The 13,768-nt window shown below is 46.8% G+C and overlaps 1 protein-coding gene across 1 annotated transcript in view; it reads right to left on the minus strand.

Moving 5' to 3' along the window:
- The window catches only part of PNKP (polynucleotide kinase 3'-phosphatase), a 46,114-nt gene extending 32,999 nt beyond the window's left edge, over positions 1-13,115 (minus strand). Inside the window, exons 1-5 of the mRNA XM_069742275.1 lie at positions 13,023-13,115; positions 10,085-10,213; positions 8,751-8,797; positions 7,362-7,901; positions 518-597 (exon numbers count right to left, since the gene is read on the minus strand). Of these exons, the coding sequence (XP_069598376.1) occupies positions 518-597; positions 7,362-7,901; positions 8,751-8,797; positions 10,085-10,211 (794 nt within the window). The 5' untranslated portion in view covers positions 10,212-10,213; positions 13,023-13,115. The remainder of the gene's footprint in view (positions 1-517; positions 598-7,361; positions 7,902-8,750; positions 8,798-10,084; positions 10,214-13,022) is intronic.
- Between the last annotated feature and the right edge of the window lie 653 nt (positions 13,116-13,768).

The raw sequence follows: 13,768 nt of genomic DNA on the forward strand, positions 1-13,768 counted from the left end.
GCTTCATCGATGGATATTGTTGGATAATGCTTGTAAAAATAAACGATTTTGCAATTTCCTGCTTATTAAAATTTGCAGCCGTTCTTGAAATATTAACGCTTTTCTGTTGTTTACAGTTTGTTACCTAGGAGACCGACCACCTTTCCTGCCTAGCTTGTAATCATGGGATTAGGAGGTAACATCGATAATGGCCAGGTTTAAAACAGTGTTTACTATAGCCTAATAGAAAAGAGCTTGTAATCACTGCATACGTTCTGCTTACAATTATTAGCTGCGGTGGTCGGTCTCCAAGGCAACGAGATATAAACAGAAGAAAAAAAAAGTGTTAATATCTCAGGAACGGCTGAAAATTTTAATAAGCAGTAAATTGCAAAATTGCTCATATTTACAAGCACCATCTGATGATACACATTTGGGAAGATGGAAATAACCCCTTTAAGAAACACAAGATCTGCTTTAGCGTCAAAATAAAAAGCAGGAGAAGGACTTTACGTCTTTTGTGTAATGTGCCCCTTACCTCCAGTCGTCTGGGCTGGTTGGGAAGACCTTCCCTGACTTAGTGGTGATAATCGTTCCATCAATGTCAAACCCGATGATCTGCAACCAATACAATATTGGTGACATAAACAAACAAGACATATGAGGCATCGCTGTAATCGTACTGACTCGAAGAATAAAGCCTCCTTATCAATTTTACAACACGCGTAACGGCATTAAAAAAAAAAAAATCCAGAATTGCTGGTGTTTGTTCATTCTGCCTCCCAAAAATCAGAATAGAAAGCGATAAAAAAGGTAATGTGTTCGAAAATGGTATCAATAAAAATGTCAACTCGTCCTGCAAAAAAAATCCCAGCCCTGATATGACTATCAGCAGAAATCTAGAAAATTACACCTCTTATAATATAGCGATGTAAAAACTTTGTTTTGCAAAAGAAACATCTCTAAGTGTGTGACAGCAGCCAAACATAAAACCCGATATAATTCTGGTATCGCTGTAATCGCACCGACCCGAAGAATGAAGTTGCCTAATCACTTATACCGCACGATGAATGTCGTAAAAAATAAATAAAACCAATTCTTCACATGCTGTCGATTTATTCATACTGCCTCCCAAAGATCGCAGTAAGGCTCGGTGCACATTTATCCTGTGCTCTATGCTGAGCGCTTACTCCGGGGTTTCCGTGTACGGTAAATCTCTGAAATACATGATTCAGATGGAACCCCCGGCAGAAAATTCCCTATAATGAGGCAGATGGAAGCACTATGGACGCCATAGGACCTGTGATCCGGCGATGTCCGTCTTTTTAGGATTGCATAAAAGTGTCGTCAGCCACAGTTTTGTGCACTTCTGAAAACAAGGACACCGCTGAGGCCACATGGAGTCCAGAGTAACTCTGCTGCCTCATTATAGTGAATAGATCCCTCGGGGGTTTCATCTGAATCACGTCACTTGGCGATTTTGATGGAAACCTCAAAATAAGTGTTCAGAGTAGAGCGCAGGATAAATGTGATCTATTCCAGCCAATTGTACGCTCCAGAGGCCAAATAATGCTCCATCCTCCAAAGATTACTTTTACTCCACATATCAGATTTTGGCATACTCAGTAGAAATTGCTTCTTGTTACCTTTGTAAAAATGCAAAATTTGGGGCTAAATTAATATTTTTGTGTGAAAAAATTAAATCTTCATTTTTTCCTTCCACATTGCTTTAAAGGGATTCTATCACCCCATTTTAGGTCTATAAGCTGCGGCCACCGGCATGAGGGGCTTATCATCTACAGCATTCTGTAACGCATTCTGTAATGCTGTAGATAAGCCCCCGATGTAACCTGAAAGATAAGAAAAACAAGTTATATTATACTCACCTGGGGGGGCGGTCCGATGGGCGTCGCGGTCCGGCACCTCCCAACTTCATGCGATGATGTCATCTTCCTTGTTTCTGTCGCGGCTCATGTGCAGGCGTACTGATTTGCCCTGTTGAGGGCAGCGTAAAGTACTGCAGTGTGCAGGCGCTGAGCTTCTCGGACCTTTCCCGGTGCCTGCGCACTGCAGTACTTTGCTCTGCCCTCAACAGGGCAAATCAGTACGCCTGCGCCGGAGCCGCGACTGAAGGAAGATGTCATCGCATGAAGATGGGAGGCGCAATATCGCCCATCGGACCGGACCACACCGGACCGCCCCCCCAGGTGAGTACAACCTAACCTGTTTTTCTTATCTTTCAGGTTACATAGGGGGCTTAGCTACAGCATTACAGAATGCTATAGATAAGCCCCTGATGGCGGTGGCTGCAGCTTATATGCGAAAAATTAGGTGACTGATTCCCTTTAATTAATGTGAAGCACCTAAAGGGTTAATAAACTTCTTGAATGTGGTTTTGAGGACTTTGAGGGGCACACTTTTGAAAATGGTGTCACTTTTGAGTATTTTCTGTCATATAGGCCCTTCAAAGTCACTTCAAAATGACTAAACAAAAACAGCTTTGTAAATTTTGTTGAAAAAAGAAAAAAGAAAAAAAAAAAAAAAAAAAAAAAAAAAAAGGGATTTTTGTGTACTCACCGTAAAATCCTTTTCTCCGAGCCATTCATTGGGGGACACAGACCGTGGGTGTATGCTGCTGCCACTAGGAGGCTGACACTAAGTGATACAAAAAAGTTCGCTCCTCCCCTGCAGTATACACCCTCCTGTTGGCTCTCAGCTAACCAGTTCGGTGCAAAAGCAGTAGGAGATCAATAACAACATATGAGCGTATAGCATGTCATATTATATATGAGAGTATAGCATGTCAGACTATAAAAACAAACATAAGCCAATAACAGGGTGGGAGCTGTGTCCCCCAATGAATGGCTCAGAGAAAAGGATTTTACAGTGAGTACACAAAAATCCCTATTTCTCCTTCGCCTCATTGGGGGACACAGACCGTGGGACGTCCCAAAGCAGTCCCTGGGTGGGGACAACAATAGATCAGGCCCTGTGTAACCGCTACTTACAAGTGCGCCACCGCAGCCTGCAGAGTCCGCCTGCCCAGACTCACATCTGTGGAAGTGTGGGAATTATAGTGCTTCAAGAATGCATGCGGACTGGACGAACCCGCAAGCTTGCAGGCATGCCTTGCCGACGCCTGGTGCCTAGAATCCTCAAAAGACAGGGAGATAGGCTGACATCTAGTACGGAAGGACTCCTTTATGGTGAAACAAATCCACCAGGCTAACATGGCCAATGAAACGGCTAAACCCTTCCTGAAAACGTCAGGAAGCCTTCCTCTTACCGGCAGGAAGCCCAAATAAAGCGTCCAACCTTCGGAAGGACGCCGTCCTCGAGACGTATCTACTCAGAGCACTCACTTCGTCCACAAAATGGGGAACTCATTCCATTTTGTGGACTGGTGCCGAAAGAGATGAGGGAAGAACTATGCCCTCATAACAGTGGTAATACAATACCACCTTGGTAACAAGGGATGGGGATGGCCTGAGGACAACCTTGCCTCGAAGGAAATAAGGGAAAAAAAAAAATCTGAAAGAACAGAGCAGCTAGCTCCGAAGACTCGTCAGGGTTAGGATATCGCAGAGAAAAAAGGGGCGACCTTCCCTGATAGTAAAGACTGCCCGGATGAAAAGGAGTCTACTGTAAGGCTCCTAGGACCAGTAAGGTCCCAATGATCTAACGGTATACGATAGGGAAGAACTACGTGTGAAAATTCCCTGCGAAGATCTGATGGGAGACTTCGGGGTGAAGTTCCCACTGACTAGAGGCGGAACCCTGACGGCTGAATTTGTTTGCCGTCCAGAGTTCTACTCCTGGGATATATACTGCCGAGATCACCGAATGATAGATCTCGGCCCATCAGAGAATGTGGGGTACCTCAGTCATGGTGCCTGACCGTGGGTACCTGCTAGATGATTAACGTATGGCACCGCCGTGGCATTATCCAACTGAATTCGGATGGGGTGACCTGCTAGAAGGCAGAGAACCTGCTGTAGGACTATCGTTCGGATCTCCAGAGCAATGATAGGGAGAAGGAGACTGGCATTGGTAGTTACTAATGACCATTGAACCGGGAGAAAGGCCCTGGATGAAGAAGGAGCTCAGAGACTATCGTCTGTTTGACTTGCTGAAAACGAGCAGAGCGAAGGAAACTTCTTCCATTGTCATCACCATTTTTCCTCAGAATCCTCCTAGCAAATCGAATGAAAAGAGGGGATGAGTAATCAAGTGCGTGAGCTCCCTGTTGAAGGGCCATAACCTTGTCTTGAGGAAGAATTACCATCCTTCTAGAAGTGTGCAGGATCATCCTCAAAAAGGATATCTACTCGGCTCGAAATGAGGAGAACTTGTCTAAGTTTAGCTGCCAGCCAAGGTGAGAGGGTATCGCAAGTGATATAGACGACTCAGCGTAGTCCTGGAAAGGCGGCTAGACAGTCGACCAAACAGGGCAGGACGAGCACACCTCTAGGGTGCAAGAGAAACATGACATCCGCCATGACCCTTACAAACACTCTGGGTGCGGTAGCAAGGCCGAAGGACAAGGTCGCGACTTGAAAATGCTGTTCACGAATGGAAAAGCGAAGGAATTTTTGAAGAGGGTAAGAATCCCGAATGTCGATGGATGCCAGAAACAGCACCTATTTCTGTTGAAGTAATGGCTGAGCGGAGGAACTCCATCCGAAGGAGGACCTTGTGCCCCTTTAATGCAAAAACCGTCGCCCCTGTTGAGCCGGTCGGGTGGACCAAGAAGGCCACCGGGAGTTGCAGAGTTGATAAAATCTCGCAGAGAGCGAGAAGCGCCAATTCGGGGGGTGGAGCCACGGACACCATGTTGAATAGGCCCAAGCCGGGGCCTAAATTTCTGCAGCCGACGGGCGACACCAGCGGTATAGTGTGGGCGCGGCTTCCGGCCTACATCGGGGGCTACATTTTTGCAGCCGGCTGGAGCATTACCTCAGGGAGGTGGGCCACAGGGAAGTGGCTGAGGCTGCCTGTCAGTATTTGGATATCCTGCTGCAGATGGATCCACTCACCATTGGTGCGCGTCCCGGCATGGAGCCGCCGCGGATGTGGGTTTCAGCGCTGTTCTGTGCAGCGTGGACGTTGCAGGGATAAACCTCAATCCATCATCCATTTGTTAGGGAGGTGGAGACGAACCGTCCGCCTCCTTGTGCCATCCGCTTTCACAGTGGTGGGACAGTGGGGGCTGCTCGGACGCCATAGAGAGGGGCCTCTGTACATCCACGGAGTTCAGCCCCCCGGGTGGACAGGGCCAGTTGTCCGGCATTAGGCCTGGCTCCAGGAGAGGATACATGGAGGCAACACTCCATGTGGTCGCCTGCTGCTGGTGTGGGGAGATCGGGACCGTGAAGGAACCGTCACCCCTGAAGTGAGCTCAGGCATGGCTTCCCACGTCGCAGGAGAGGGTACGGGGAGGTATACTCGCCGTGCTCGCCTGTTGATGATTCGGGGGAGATCGGAACCTTGAAAGGATCCGTCGCCCCCTTCACTCCATTAATTAAAAAATAAAAATTTACAGAAAAGTAAAAAGTAAAATAAAAACGTTGGGGTCTGAACCAGACCCAAGTGCCTCCTACAGACACTAAGCAAGAACTGGTTAGCTGAGAGCCGGGAGGAGGGTGTATACTGCAGGGGAGGAGCCGAGAGCCAGCAGGAGGGTGTATACTGCAGGGGAGGAGCTGAGAGCCAGCAGGAGGGTGTATACTGCAGGGGAGGAGCTGAGAGCCAGCAGGAGGGTGTATACTGCAGGAGAGGAGCTGAGAGCCGGCAGGAGGGTGTATACTGCAGGGGAGGAGCTGAGAGCCAGCAGGAGGGTGTATACTGCAGGGGAGGAGCTGAGAGCCGGCAGGAGGGTGTATACTGCAGGGGAGGAGCCGAGAGCCAGCAGGAGGGTGTATACTGCAGGGGAGGAGCTGAGAGCCAGCAGGAGGGTGTATACTGCAGGGGAGGAGCTGAGAGCCAGCAGGAGGTGTATACTGCAGGGGAGGAGCCGAGAGCCAGCAGGAGGGTGTATACTGCAGGGGAGGAGCTGAGAGCCAGCAGGAGGGTGTATACTGCAGGGGAGGAGCTGAGAGCCAGCAGGAGGGTGTATACTGCAGGGGAGGAGCTGAGAGCCAGCAGGAGGGTGTATACTGTATAGGAGGAGCTGAGAGCCAGCAGGAGGGTGTATACTGCAGGGGAGGAGCTGAGAGCCAGCAGGAGGTGTATACTGCAGGGGAGGAGCTGAGAGCCAGCAGGAGGGTGTATACTGCAGGGGAGGAGCTGAGAGCCAGCAGGAGGGTGTATACTGCAGGGGAGGAGCTGAGAGCCAGCAGGAGGGTGTATACTGCAGGGGAGGAGCTGAGAGCCGGCAGGAGGGTGTATACTGCAGGGGAGGAGCTGAGAGCCAGCAGGAGGGTGTATACTGCAGGGGAGGAGCTGAGAGCCAGCAGGAGGGTGTATACTGCAGGGGAGGAGCTGAGAGCCGGCAGGAGGGTGTATACTGCAGGGGAGGAGCTGAGAGCCGGCAGGAGGGTGTATACTGCAGGGGAGGAGATCACTTTCTGTGTATCACTTAGTGTCGCCTCCTAATGGCAGCAGCATACACCCACGGTCTGTGTCCCCCAATGAGGCGAAGGAGAAATAACATTTTCAAAATTTTTGCGGCAATTGTGATATTTTCCGAAATAAATGCGAAAACAATTGACCCAAATTTACCACTAAAATGAAGTACAATATGTCACGAAAAAAAAAAATCTCAGACTCACTGGGATCCGTTGAAGCGTTCCAGTGTTGTTAAAACATAAAGTGACAGTGGTCGGAATTGTAAAGTTTGGCCTGGTCAGGAAGGTGAATACAGGCTGGGGGGGGGGGGGGGGGGGGCAAAGGCGTTAATAGCTAAGCCAGCCCCCCTTTTATTCTGACAGCCAATGAAGGAGGTTGGCTTAGTGATTGATATAAGCAGCCGATCAGGCCTTTTTAGAGACAGGTCTGGTCACGTGCAGACACAGAAAAGGGACAAAAACAAGAAACTAGTAGTGCAATTTTTGGTCAAAGCGTATGAGCCCAACTGCCAGTGACAAGGCGATCTCTAAGCCTTAGAGACTTACCCCTCTCTGTGCCTAGCCCTCACATAGGGAAGAACAGGATAAAGCTATACCACACGCTAACTACAGTCTAGGAAAGGTGGGTGGATAGGGTGCACGGACCATGGAGGTAGCCACGTCTGCCTTGTTGCTGGCAGATGGGCTTACACACTTTGATCAAAAGGTGCGCAAAGAACCTCAGCTCCTTTAATGGGTGTGCATAGCTGTGATAACCCTTTGATGTCAGGATGCTGCCTACACGTGCACGCAGAGGTGAATTATCCATTGCTGTACCTTAGAAGATGGCTGCACTCCCTTCTTGTTAAACACCAGAAGCTTGCCATGTTCTTCCCAGCTGTCTCTGCTGCAGGCAGCACCTCTCTGGGAATCCGGGGAGTCATTGGATGCCTTCGTACTTATTTTACCCCTTTGGGCTGCCATTTCTTGTAACTCTCTAAGTTTCCGGGACGTATCGTCCTCCTCTGAATCCTCGCTCTTTTCTGCAGGTTTGGGTGCAGATGCTTGAAGCTTTGTCCTCTTGTTGCTCGGCTCGGATTTGTCGTCTTCCTCCCGTTTGGTCCTTTTGTTGCTTTCTGACGTTGATGCACTAAAGAAGTCAGTAATAGTTTTCTTTGGGGAGGCAGCAGCCACAGGCTTTCTGCTCACTGGTCTTGTGGCTTTGGGTTTTCCAGTGTTTCTTGGACTTTCATTACTGAACACGACGGTGTAAGGATGTAAGGAATTCACCAAGTGAAGAGTCTGATTCTCATTCATCAATGTGCTCTCTCCCTGCTTCAGCTTCACCTCGCCAACTGATGTGGGATTAGAACCCAGCTACAAAAATAATAAAAAAAGAAAATTATATTATAAAATATATATATGTATATACTTATATTAAACGACCAAATATAAATTACTTTATAATTTCTAAAAAAAAAAAAAGCCAATAGGAGTGATGAGCAATTACCTAGAACATTACAGATTTTGGTCTTCAAAGGAAGAGCTGCATCCCAAAGACAACAGTTGAGCAAAAAGATTTGCTGACATCCAGGCCGTTCCTCTGCGGTAGCTGGACAACAGTAATCGAGAGCCGGCATCCTCTGCACCTCTGGCCTGGTAAACACAAGAGGCGCCCAGGATGCAGAAATGGAGACCGCCACAGAGGACCAGACTAGTGCAGGTCTCATCCACTGTAGGCTTGGACACTAAGTACATGGGAGCAGCTACGACACAGTGTACGGGGCTGCGGACTCCCGGCTTCGTGCACGCGGGAGCCGAAACAGCAGATTGTTGGAATGAGCGAACGTGCTCAGACAAGGTGATATCGGAGCATGCTCGGGTGATGAGTGTCTTCAGTGTGCTGGAAAAATATGTTCGAGTCCCCGCGGCTGCATGTCGTGCGGCTGTCGAATAGTCGCGAGGACTCGAACATATTTTTCCAGCACGCCGAAGACATTCGGTTACCACCCAAGCATGTGCGGATAACGCGTTCGCTCATCACTAGTCCTCAACAATCTGATGACCAATCCTAAGGAACGTTCATCAGGATCTAAGTCGCGGACAACCCCTTGAACTGGTAGAATACTGAAGACCTTTCAGAATAGTTCTCTCTGGAGCGATAAACCAATATCAGTTCTTGGTGGATCGGACGTCCTGCGATCGCACAGGTGATTTGTTCCTTACCTGAGTGACACGTACTACTTTCTTCTCGACGTTGGCCACAAGCTCCACTGTAAGACAAGGAGTTCACATTAGAATAAATTACAGAGGAGCAACTCTGCAGAGCCAGAATTTCTATGGCTTATTTAAGCTCCTTCCCCACATGTGACGTACATCACACACTGGGTTCAGGTGTATGGAGCCCGTATAAAACGTGACAGATGCCGGCTGTATCATGTGGCAATCATCTGCATGTCAGAACAGCAATTAACCCCTTCAATCTCTAACAGCATCAGTCAAGATGAGCAGTCACCCACCATGACGCAAAGTGCTTATGGTTTGTGGGTTCCTGCCCCTTAGCCGACATGTTAGTACTCCTATGAAGTCAAGTCATAGTTTGGGCTTCATAGGAGACTGGTAAACTAAACAAATGATCAGACGATCGCAGGTTGAAGTTTCTTAAAAAACACACACAAAAAAGTTTTCATAATTATTAAAACAAAAATAAAAAATAGAATTGATTGCCCTTAATTTCATGCATTAAAAATGAAGACATGACAGAGAAAAAAAAATAAATCAAAAGTGCCAAAATTACTGGTTTTCAGTCGCCGAACCTCCCCCAAAATAGGTAATGAAAAGCGATCTAAATACTGTACCACAAAACGGTTATCAATAAAAACTCACACCGTGACATGAAAAAAACAAGAGTTCCACAAAAAAGAAGCCCTCATATGAATAATAATAATAAAGTTATGGCTTTTGGCCATAAATGAAAGATGTCCGATTCCTCCAGGGACTAGTGACTACCTATGTCCATAACCCTTTAACATGATAGGTCATAAAGAAAAAACCTCAAAAGAATAATGTAAAGGGGTTCCAAATCAACCTTAGACGCCACGAAACAAAAAAAACCCCTAAAATATACCTTTTATTAATATAGCTAAAATGTTAACATCGAAGTGACAATACAAGGACTCACATGAATCTACAAAGCGTCTAATGACTAGAAATGTTATTTATTGGGGAGGGAAGGGAGACTATTTTCACCCTAGTAGGTCCTAGATGATTCCCTACCTGACTGCGGAGGTTGGCACCCTAGATGTTGACAATATGGCGCCCCCGCTCAACGTCCCTATATCACCCTAACATACCAAAAGAAAGGGACACACAAAAAACACACACACAAATAACCGAAAAGATACCCCAGGTGGGGAGACAGTTAATGTCTCAGAGCGTGTCAAGAACTTATCTCGCAGTATCCAAGATACTGGGTGTGCTGCCACTAAATGGTAGGGCCAGTGCCCACGATATGTCATGCATTGCCCCCAACGTGGGGATAGAAGACAGAGGACCCTGACCTTGCTGCTTGGAACATTTTCTGTCTATTATCCCCGTCTCTGGTCCTCTTCCTAGGAAGATTCCTTCTCCATCTGGAAGCTCAATCGGACTGTGTTTGCCGCCGGTGCTGTGGATGTGACACTTCATCTCTGCGCAATCATGAAAGAGATAAAAGGACGAGTTGTAATTACAATATATACCACAAATCTGCGCTTTCTACATCTTCTTTAAAGGGGATGTCCAAGCTTATGAATGACCTGTCCTAAACGTAGATCATTAGTATCTCATTGGTAGAAGTCCGATAACCGGCACCTCTACTAGGACGTAACTGCGCAGCTCTGTTCAATATGTAGCAGTCGCTGCGGAGTACTGCAGATCAGCTGCAATTTTCCTGACTAGGAGCTGATCTGCAGCACTTGGCAGTGGGTGCTACACATTGAATAGAATTGTACAGTCATTGGAATCAGTAACAGCTGATCGGTGGGGTTGCATGGTGTCAGACATCAGCACCTATACAAGAAAATAGGAGCTGTGTTGCCGTACTCGGCAGCAGCTGCTACATAATGAACAGTGCTGCGCTATACAGCATTCAGTGTTTTCATTCGGCAAGTCACTATAGCACGAGAGCGAGCTGAAGGCCATTAAAATATAATACATCTTGGTGGCAGTGGCGAGCACACGTTTCTGACTGCTGGTACCTGCACCAATTGGCAGAACGGCGCCCTATTACCCCACACAGAAAGTAGTGTTGTGTGCACGCTTCACCGCCATTCCATTCAATCTCTGTGGGGCTGAAATAAAAAGCTTTCAGCTAAAACGAAAGGACAAAAAGATTAAAATTGTAAGTGGGCTATACAAAAAAAAAAATAAGAACTGTGATTTATTTTATTTTTTTTAGCAAAATGCCCACACAACCCCATCAGTCATCTGACCCAGACGTCCCTTACACATGTGAAATTAAAAGGTTTTTTTCCCTGCCACAAATGCAGGGCATGCAAGGAAACTATTATGTCTAAATGTACTGACATTAAAAAAGGAAATAAAACTTTCCAAATTAGGGACGTTATCACATGCTCCACTACTGGGGTAATTTATATTATAGAATGCCCATGTGGAAAATTCTACGTGGGGAGAACAAAGAGATCGTTAAAAATCAGGATAAATGAGCACACTCGTAATGTTAAAAAGACATTTTTGGGTCATCCACTCTCCCAACATTTTGTGGAATATCATGGCGGTACAGTACAGGGGATGAAAGTAACTGGGATTGCAGTGGTACGCCACCATTGGAGAGGTGGCGACTTTATCAAAGCAATGTCTCGTGCAGAGACGAAATGGATTTTCATGCTGGATACTATTGCACCGAGAGGACTCAACATGGGTGCTGAACTTTTTGGTTTTCAATAAATCAGTGGACAAGATCAGCAGCTATATATAGAACCATGAGTACGGGGCAGGGACCAACCCTGAGGAAGGAGACAGGCGTCTCTGAAACGCGTCGGTTGTTTGGCCCTATTCGCACTCCATACTCACTTGCCTGGTCACCGGGGGTTACGGTCACGTGACTCGTTATGTCACCCAGGTCCTGCGCACAGCCGGCACGCACCGCCGCTTACACACGCGGCGTCGGCTCTTCAGGATCTTCGTCTCCTCCCGGAGACCAGCTGTTTGTGGCTTGCCGCCGGCCGGGGCAGCCACTCGATCAGACTTTCTGCGTCCGCTGAAGGACTTATCGCGCAACAAGAGCGCTCAAGACTCTTTACCTTACGACACAGGTAGGAACTATTGCCGAGTGCTCTGAATTGCTATTGCCTGTGTCAGACGGATGTATTGTCATCCGGTCAGCGGCCATTGTTCCAGTTAAAAGACTGAGATTGGGACACCTTTTGCACCAGGTTTCCTTTTTTTATTTTTTGAATATTTTATTTATTTATTTCTTTTTCCACCATCCTCCGTTATTTTCCTAGCGCCTACCGGTATATATTACTCACGTATATATACATATTTATACGTTAGTCATCTGACCTAGCTTGAATCCAGGTGATTAGGAGGACGGGATTTCATCACTTCCGGACCCAGCGGACATCATTTTGCCAGAAAAACTGGCAAAAAACACTTTAATTTATCCCCCCCAATGTAAACAGTCCCATTAAGGAAGGGGGGGTTTATTTGCAGTTTTCCCCCAAAGACGTACTGATAGGGAATCTAGATGTTGAGCCGCAATAGGGACAGTGATGATTTCCGTAAAGCGATGTAGAATTAATGGCGTTATGTAAGTAAAATAACGAAAAAAAAAAAACAATGTGACACACAGAAGGGGGTCCCTCAAGAGGGTCCACACACACACAGGATCCAGAGAAAGAAGGATGAATAAACCACAACCAATTTAATGAATTAACCAATGGGGCTAATTTGCTTATTTTATATCTTACTGCAATGATTATTTTGGGTGGACGATTCAATAAACCGCTACATTATTATTATTTTTTTATAAGAATTATTGTGATATTTTATTTTGAGCATTGTAAGAAGTTTAGAATAAATATACAATATATGTAACAGGACATATCTGCAAAAAAAAAAAGGCAGAAAAATAAGGGAAAAAAAAAAAAAACTTTAATGCAAAAGAAAAAAAAAGAAAAAACAGAAAAAGAAAATTTAATGCAGGAAAACAAAAAAAACCCCCCATAAAAGTGCATTATGGGGAAACGTTACACCATGGAGGATGATGGGGGTTATATAGTTGCTGCCGCAGAGCAGCCTCCCGGCGTTTCCGCCTTGCTGCGCTTCCCCAGCAGGACATGTCAGGACTTATTACTTCCACAACTTTCTAAACACATCGCTGTGAACTATATTTCCCAGAATACACCGCGGTCTGACAAACAACAGCGCTTTTTACGGCAGTCTATGAGCAGATATCGCACAGACCGAGCTCAACCGAGCTCCCCCGATACCGACCTGAGCGCCGCCGACCTCTGCAGCCCGGCGCTTCTCTTCACTGCCGCGTCTGGCCGCTGTGTGGCGTTTAGGGTGCATCATAGTAAACATTCCCCGCAACTGGGACGACGCGCGATGGTTCCGGGGTGGAATCAGTGCGCTGGTCCGTTAGCTTCACCATTGTTATTTTATACTAATGCCACTTCCTGTCGTATTTTCTCCATAGTGATTACCGGTCACCGTATTCTTTTAGCAGTTTTTCTCTACGCTTCTAAAAGTGGCTGACAACCTTAATGGCGGCTGTCATGGTTGTCACCCAGCTATCCAAGAAGTCTTGAGTGACACTTATACCTGCTTCCAGGGCCGGCTCTAGGTTTTTGAGGGCCCCGGGTGAAAGAGTCTCAGTGCCCCCCCCCCCCCCCTTCAACACATACCACGATTCATGAGCGCATATAACACAGCCCACCTAGCATATAACACAGCCACGTAGTATATAGCACAGCCAAGTAGCATCTAACACAGCCATGTAGTATATAACAGCCCACGTAGCATATAACACAGCCACGTAGCATATGACAGCCCATATAGTATATAGCACAGCCCACATAGTATATAACACGGCCCACGTAGTATATAGAACAGCCATGTAGTATATAGCACAGACATGTAGTATACAGCACAGCCCCCCTCCCCCCAAGAATGGCCCCATAGTCCAGTCCAGCACTCACTGTTATAGTTTAAAAAAAACAACTCACCTCTCAACGTGC

This window comes from Ranitomeya imitator, chromosome 10 (assembly GCF_032444005.1).
Source record: "Ranitomeya imitator isolate aRanImi1 chromosome 10, aRanImi1.pri, whole genome shotgun sequence".
Lineage (NCBI taxonomy): Eukaryota > Metazoa > Chordata > Amphibia > Anura > Dendrobatidae > Ranitomeya > Ranitomeya imitator.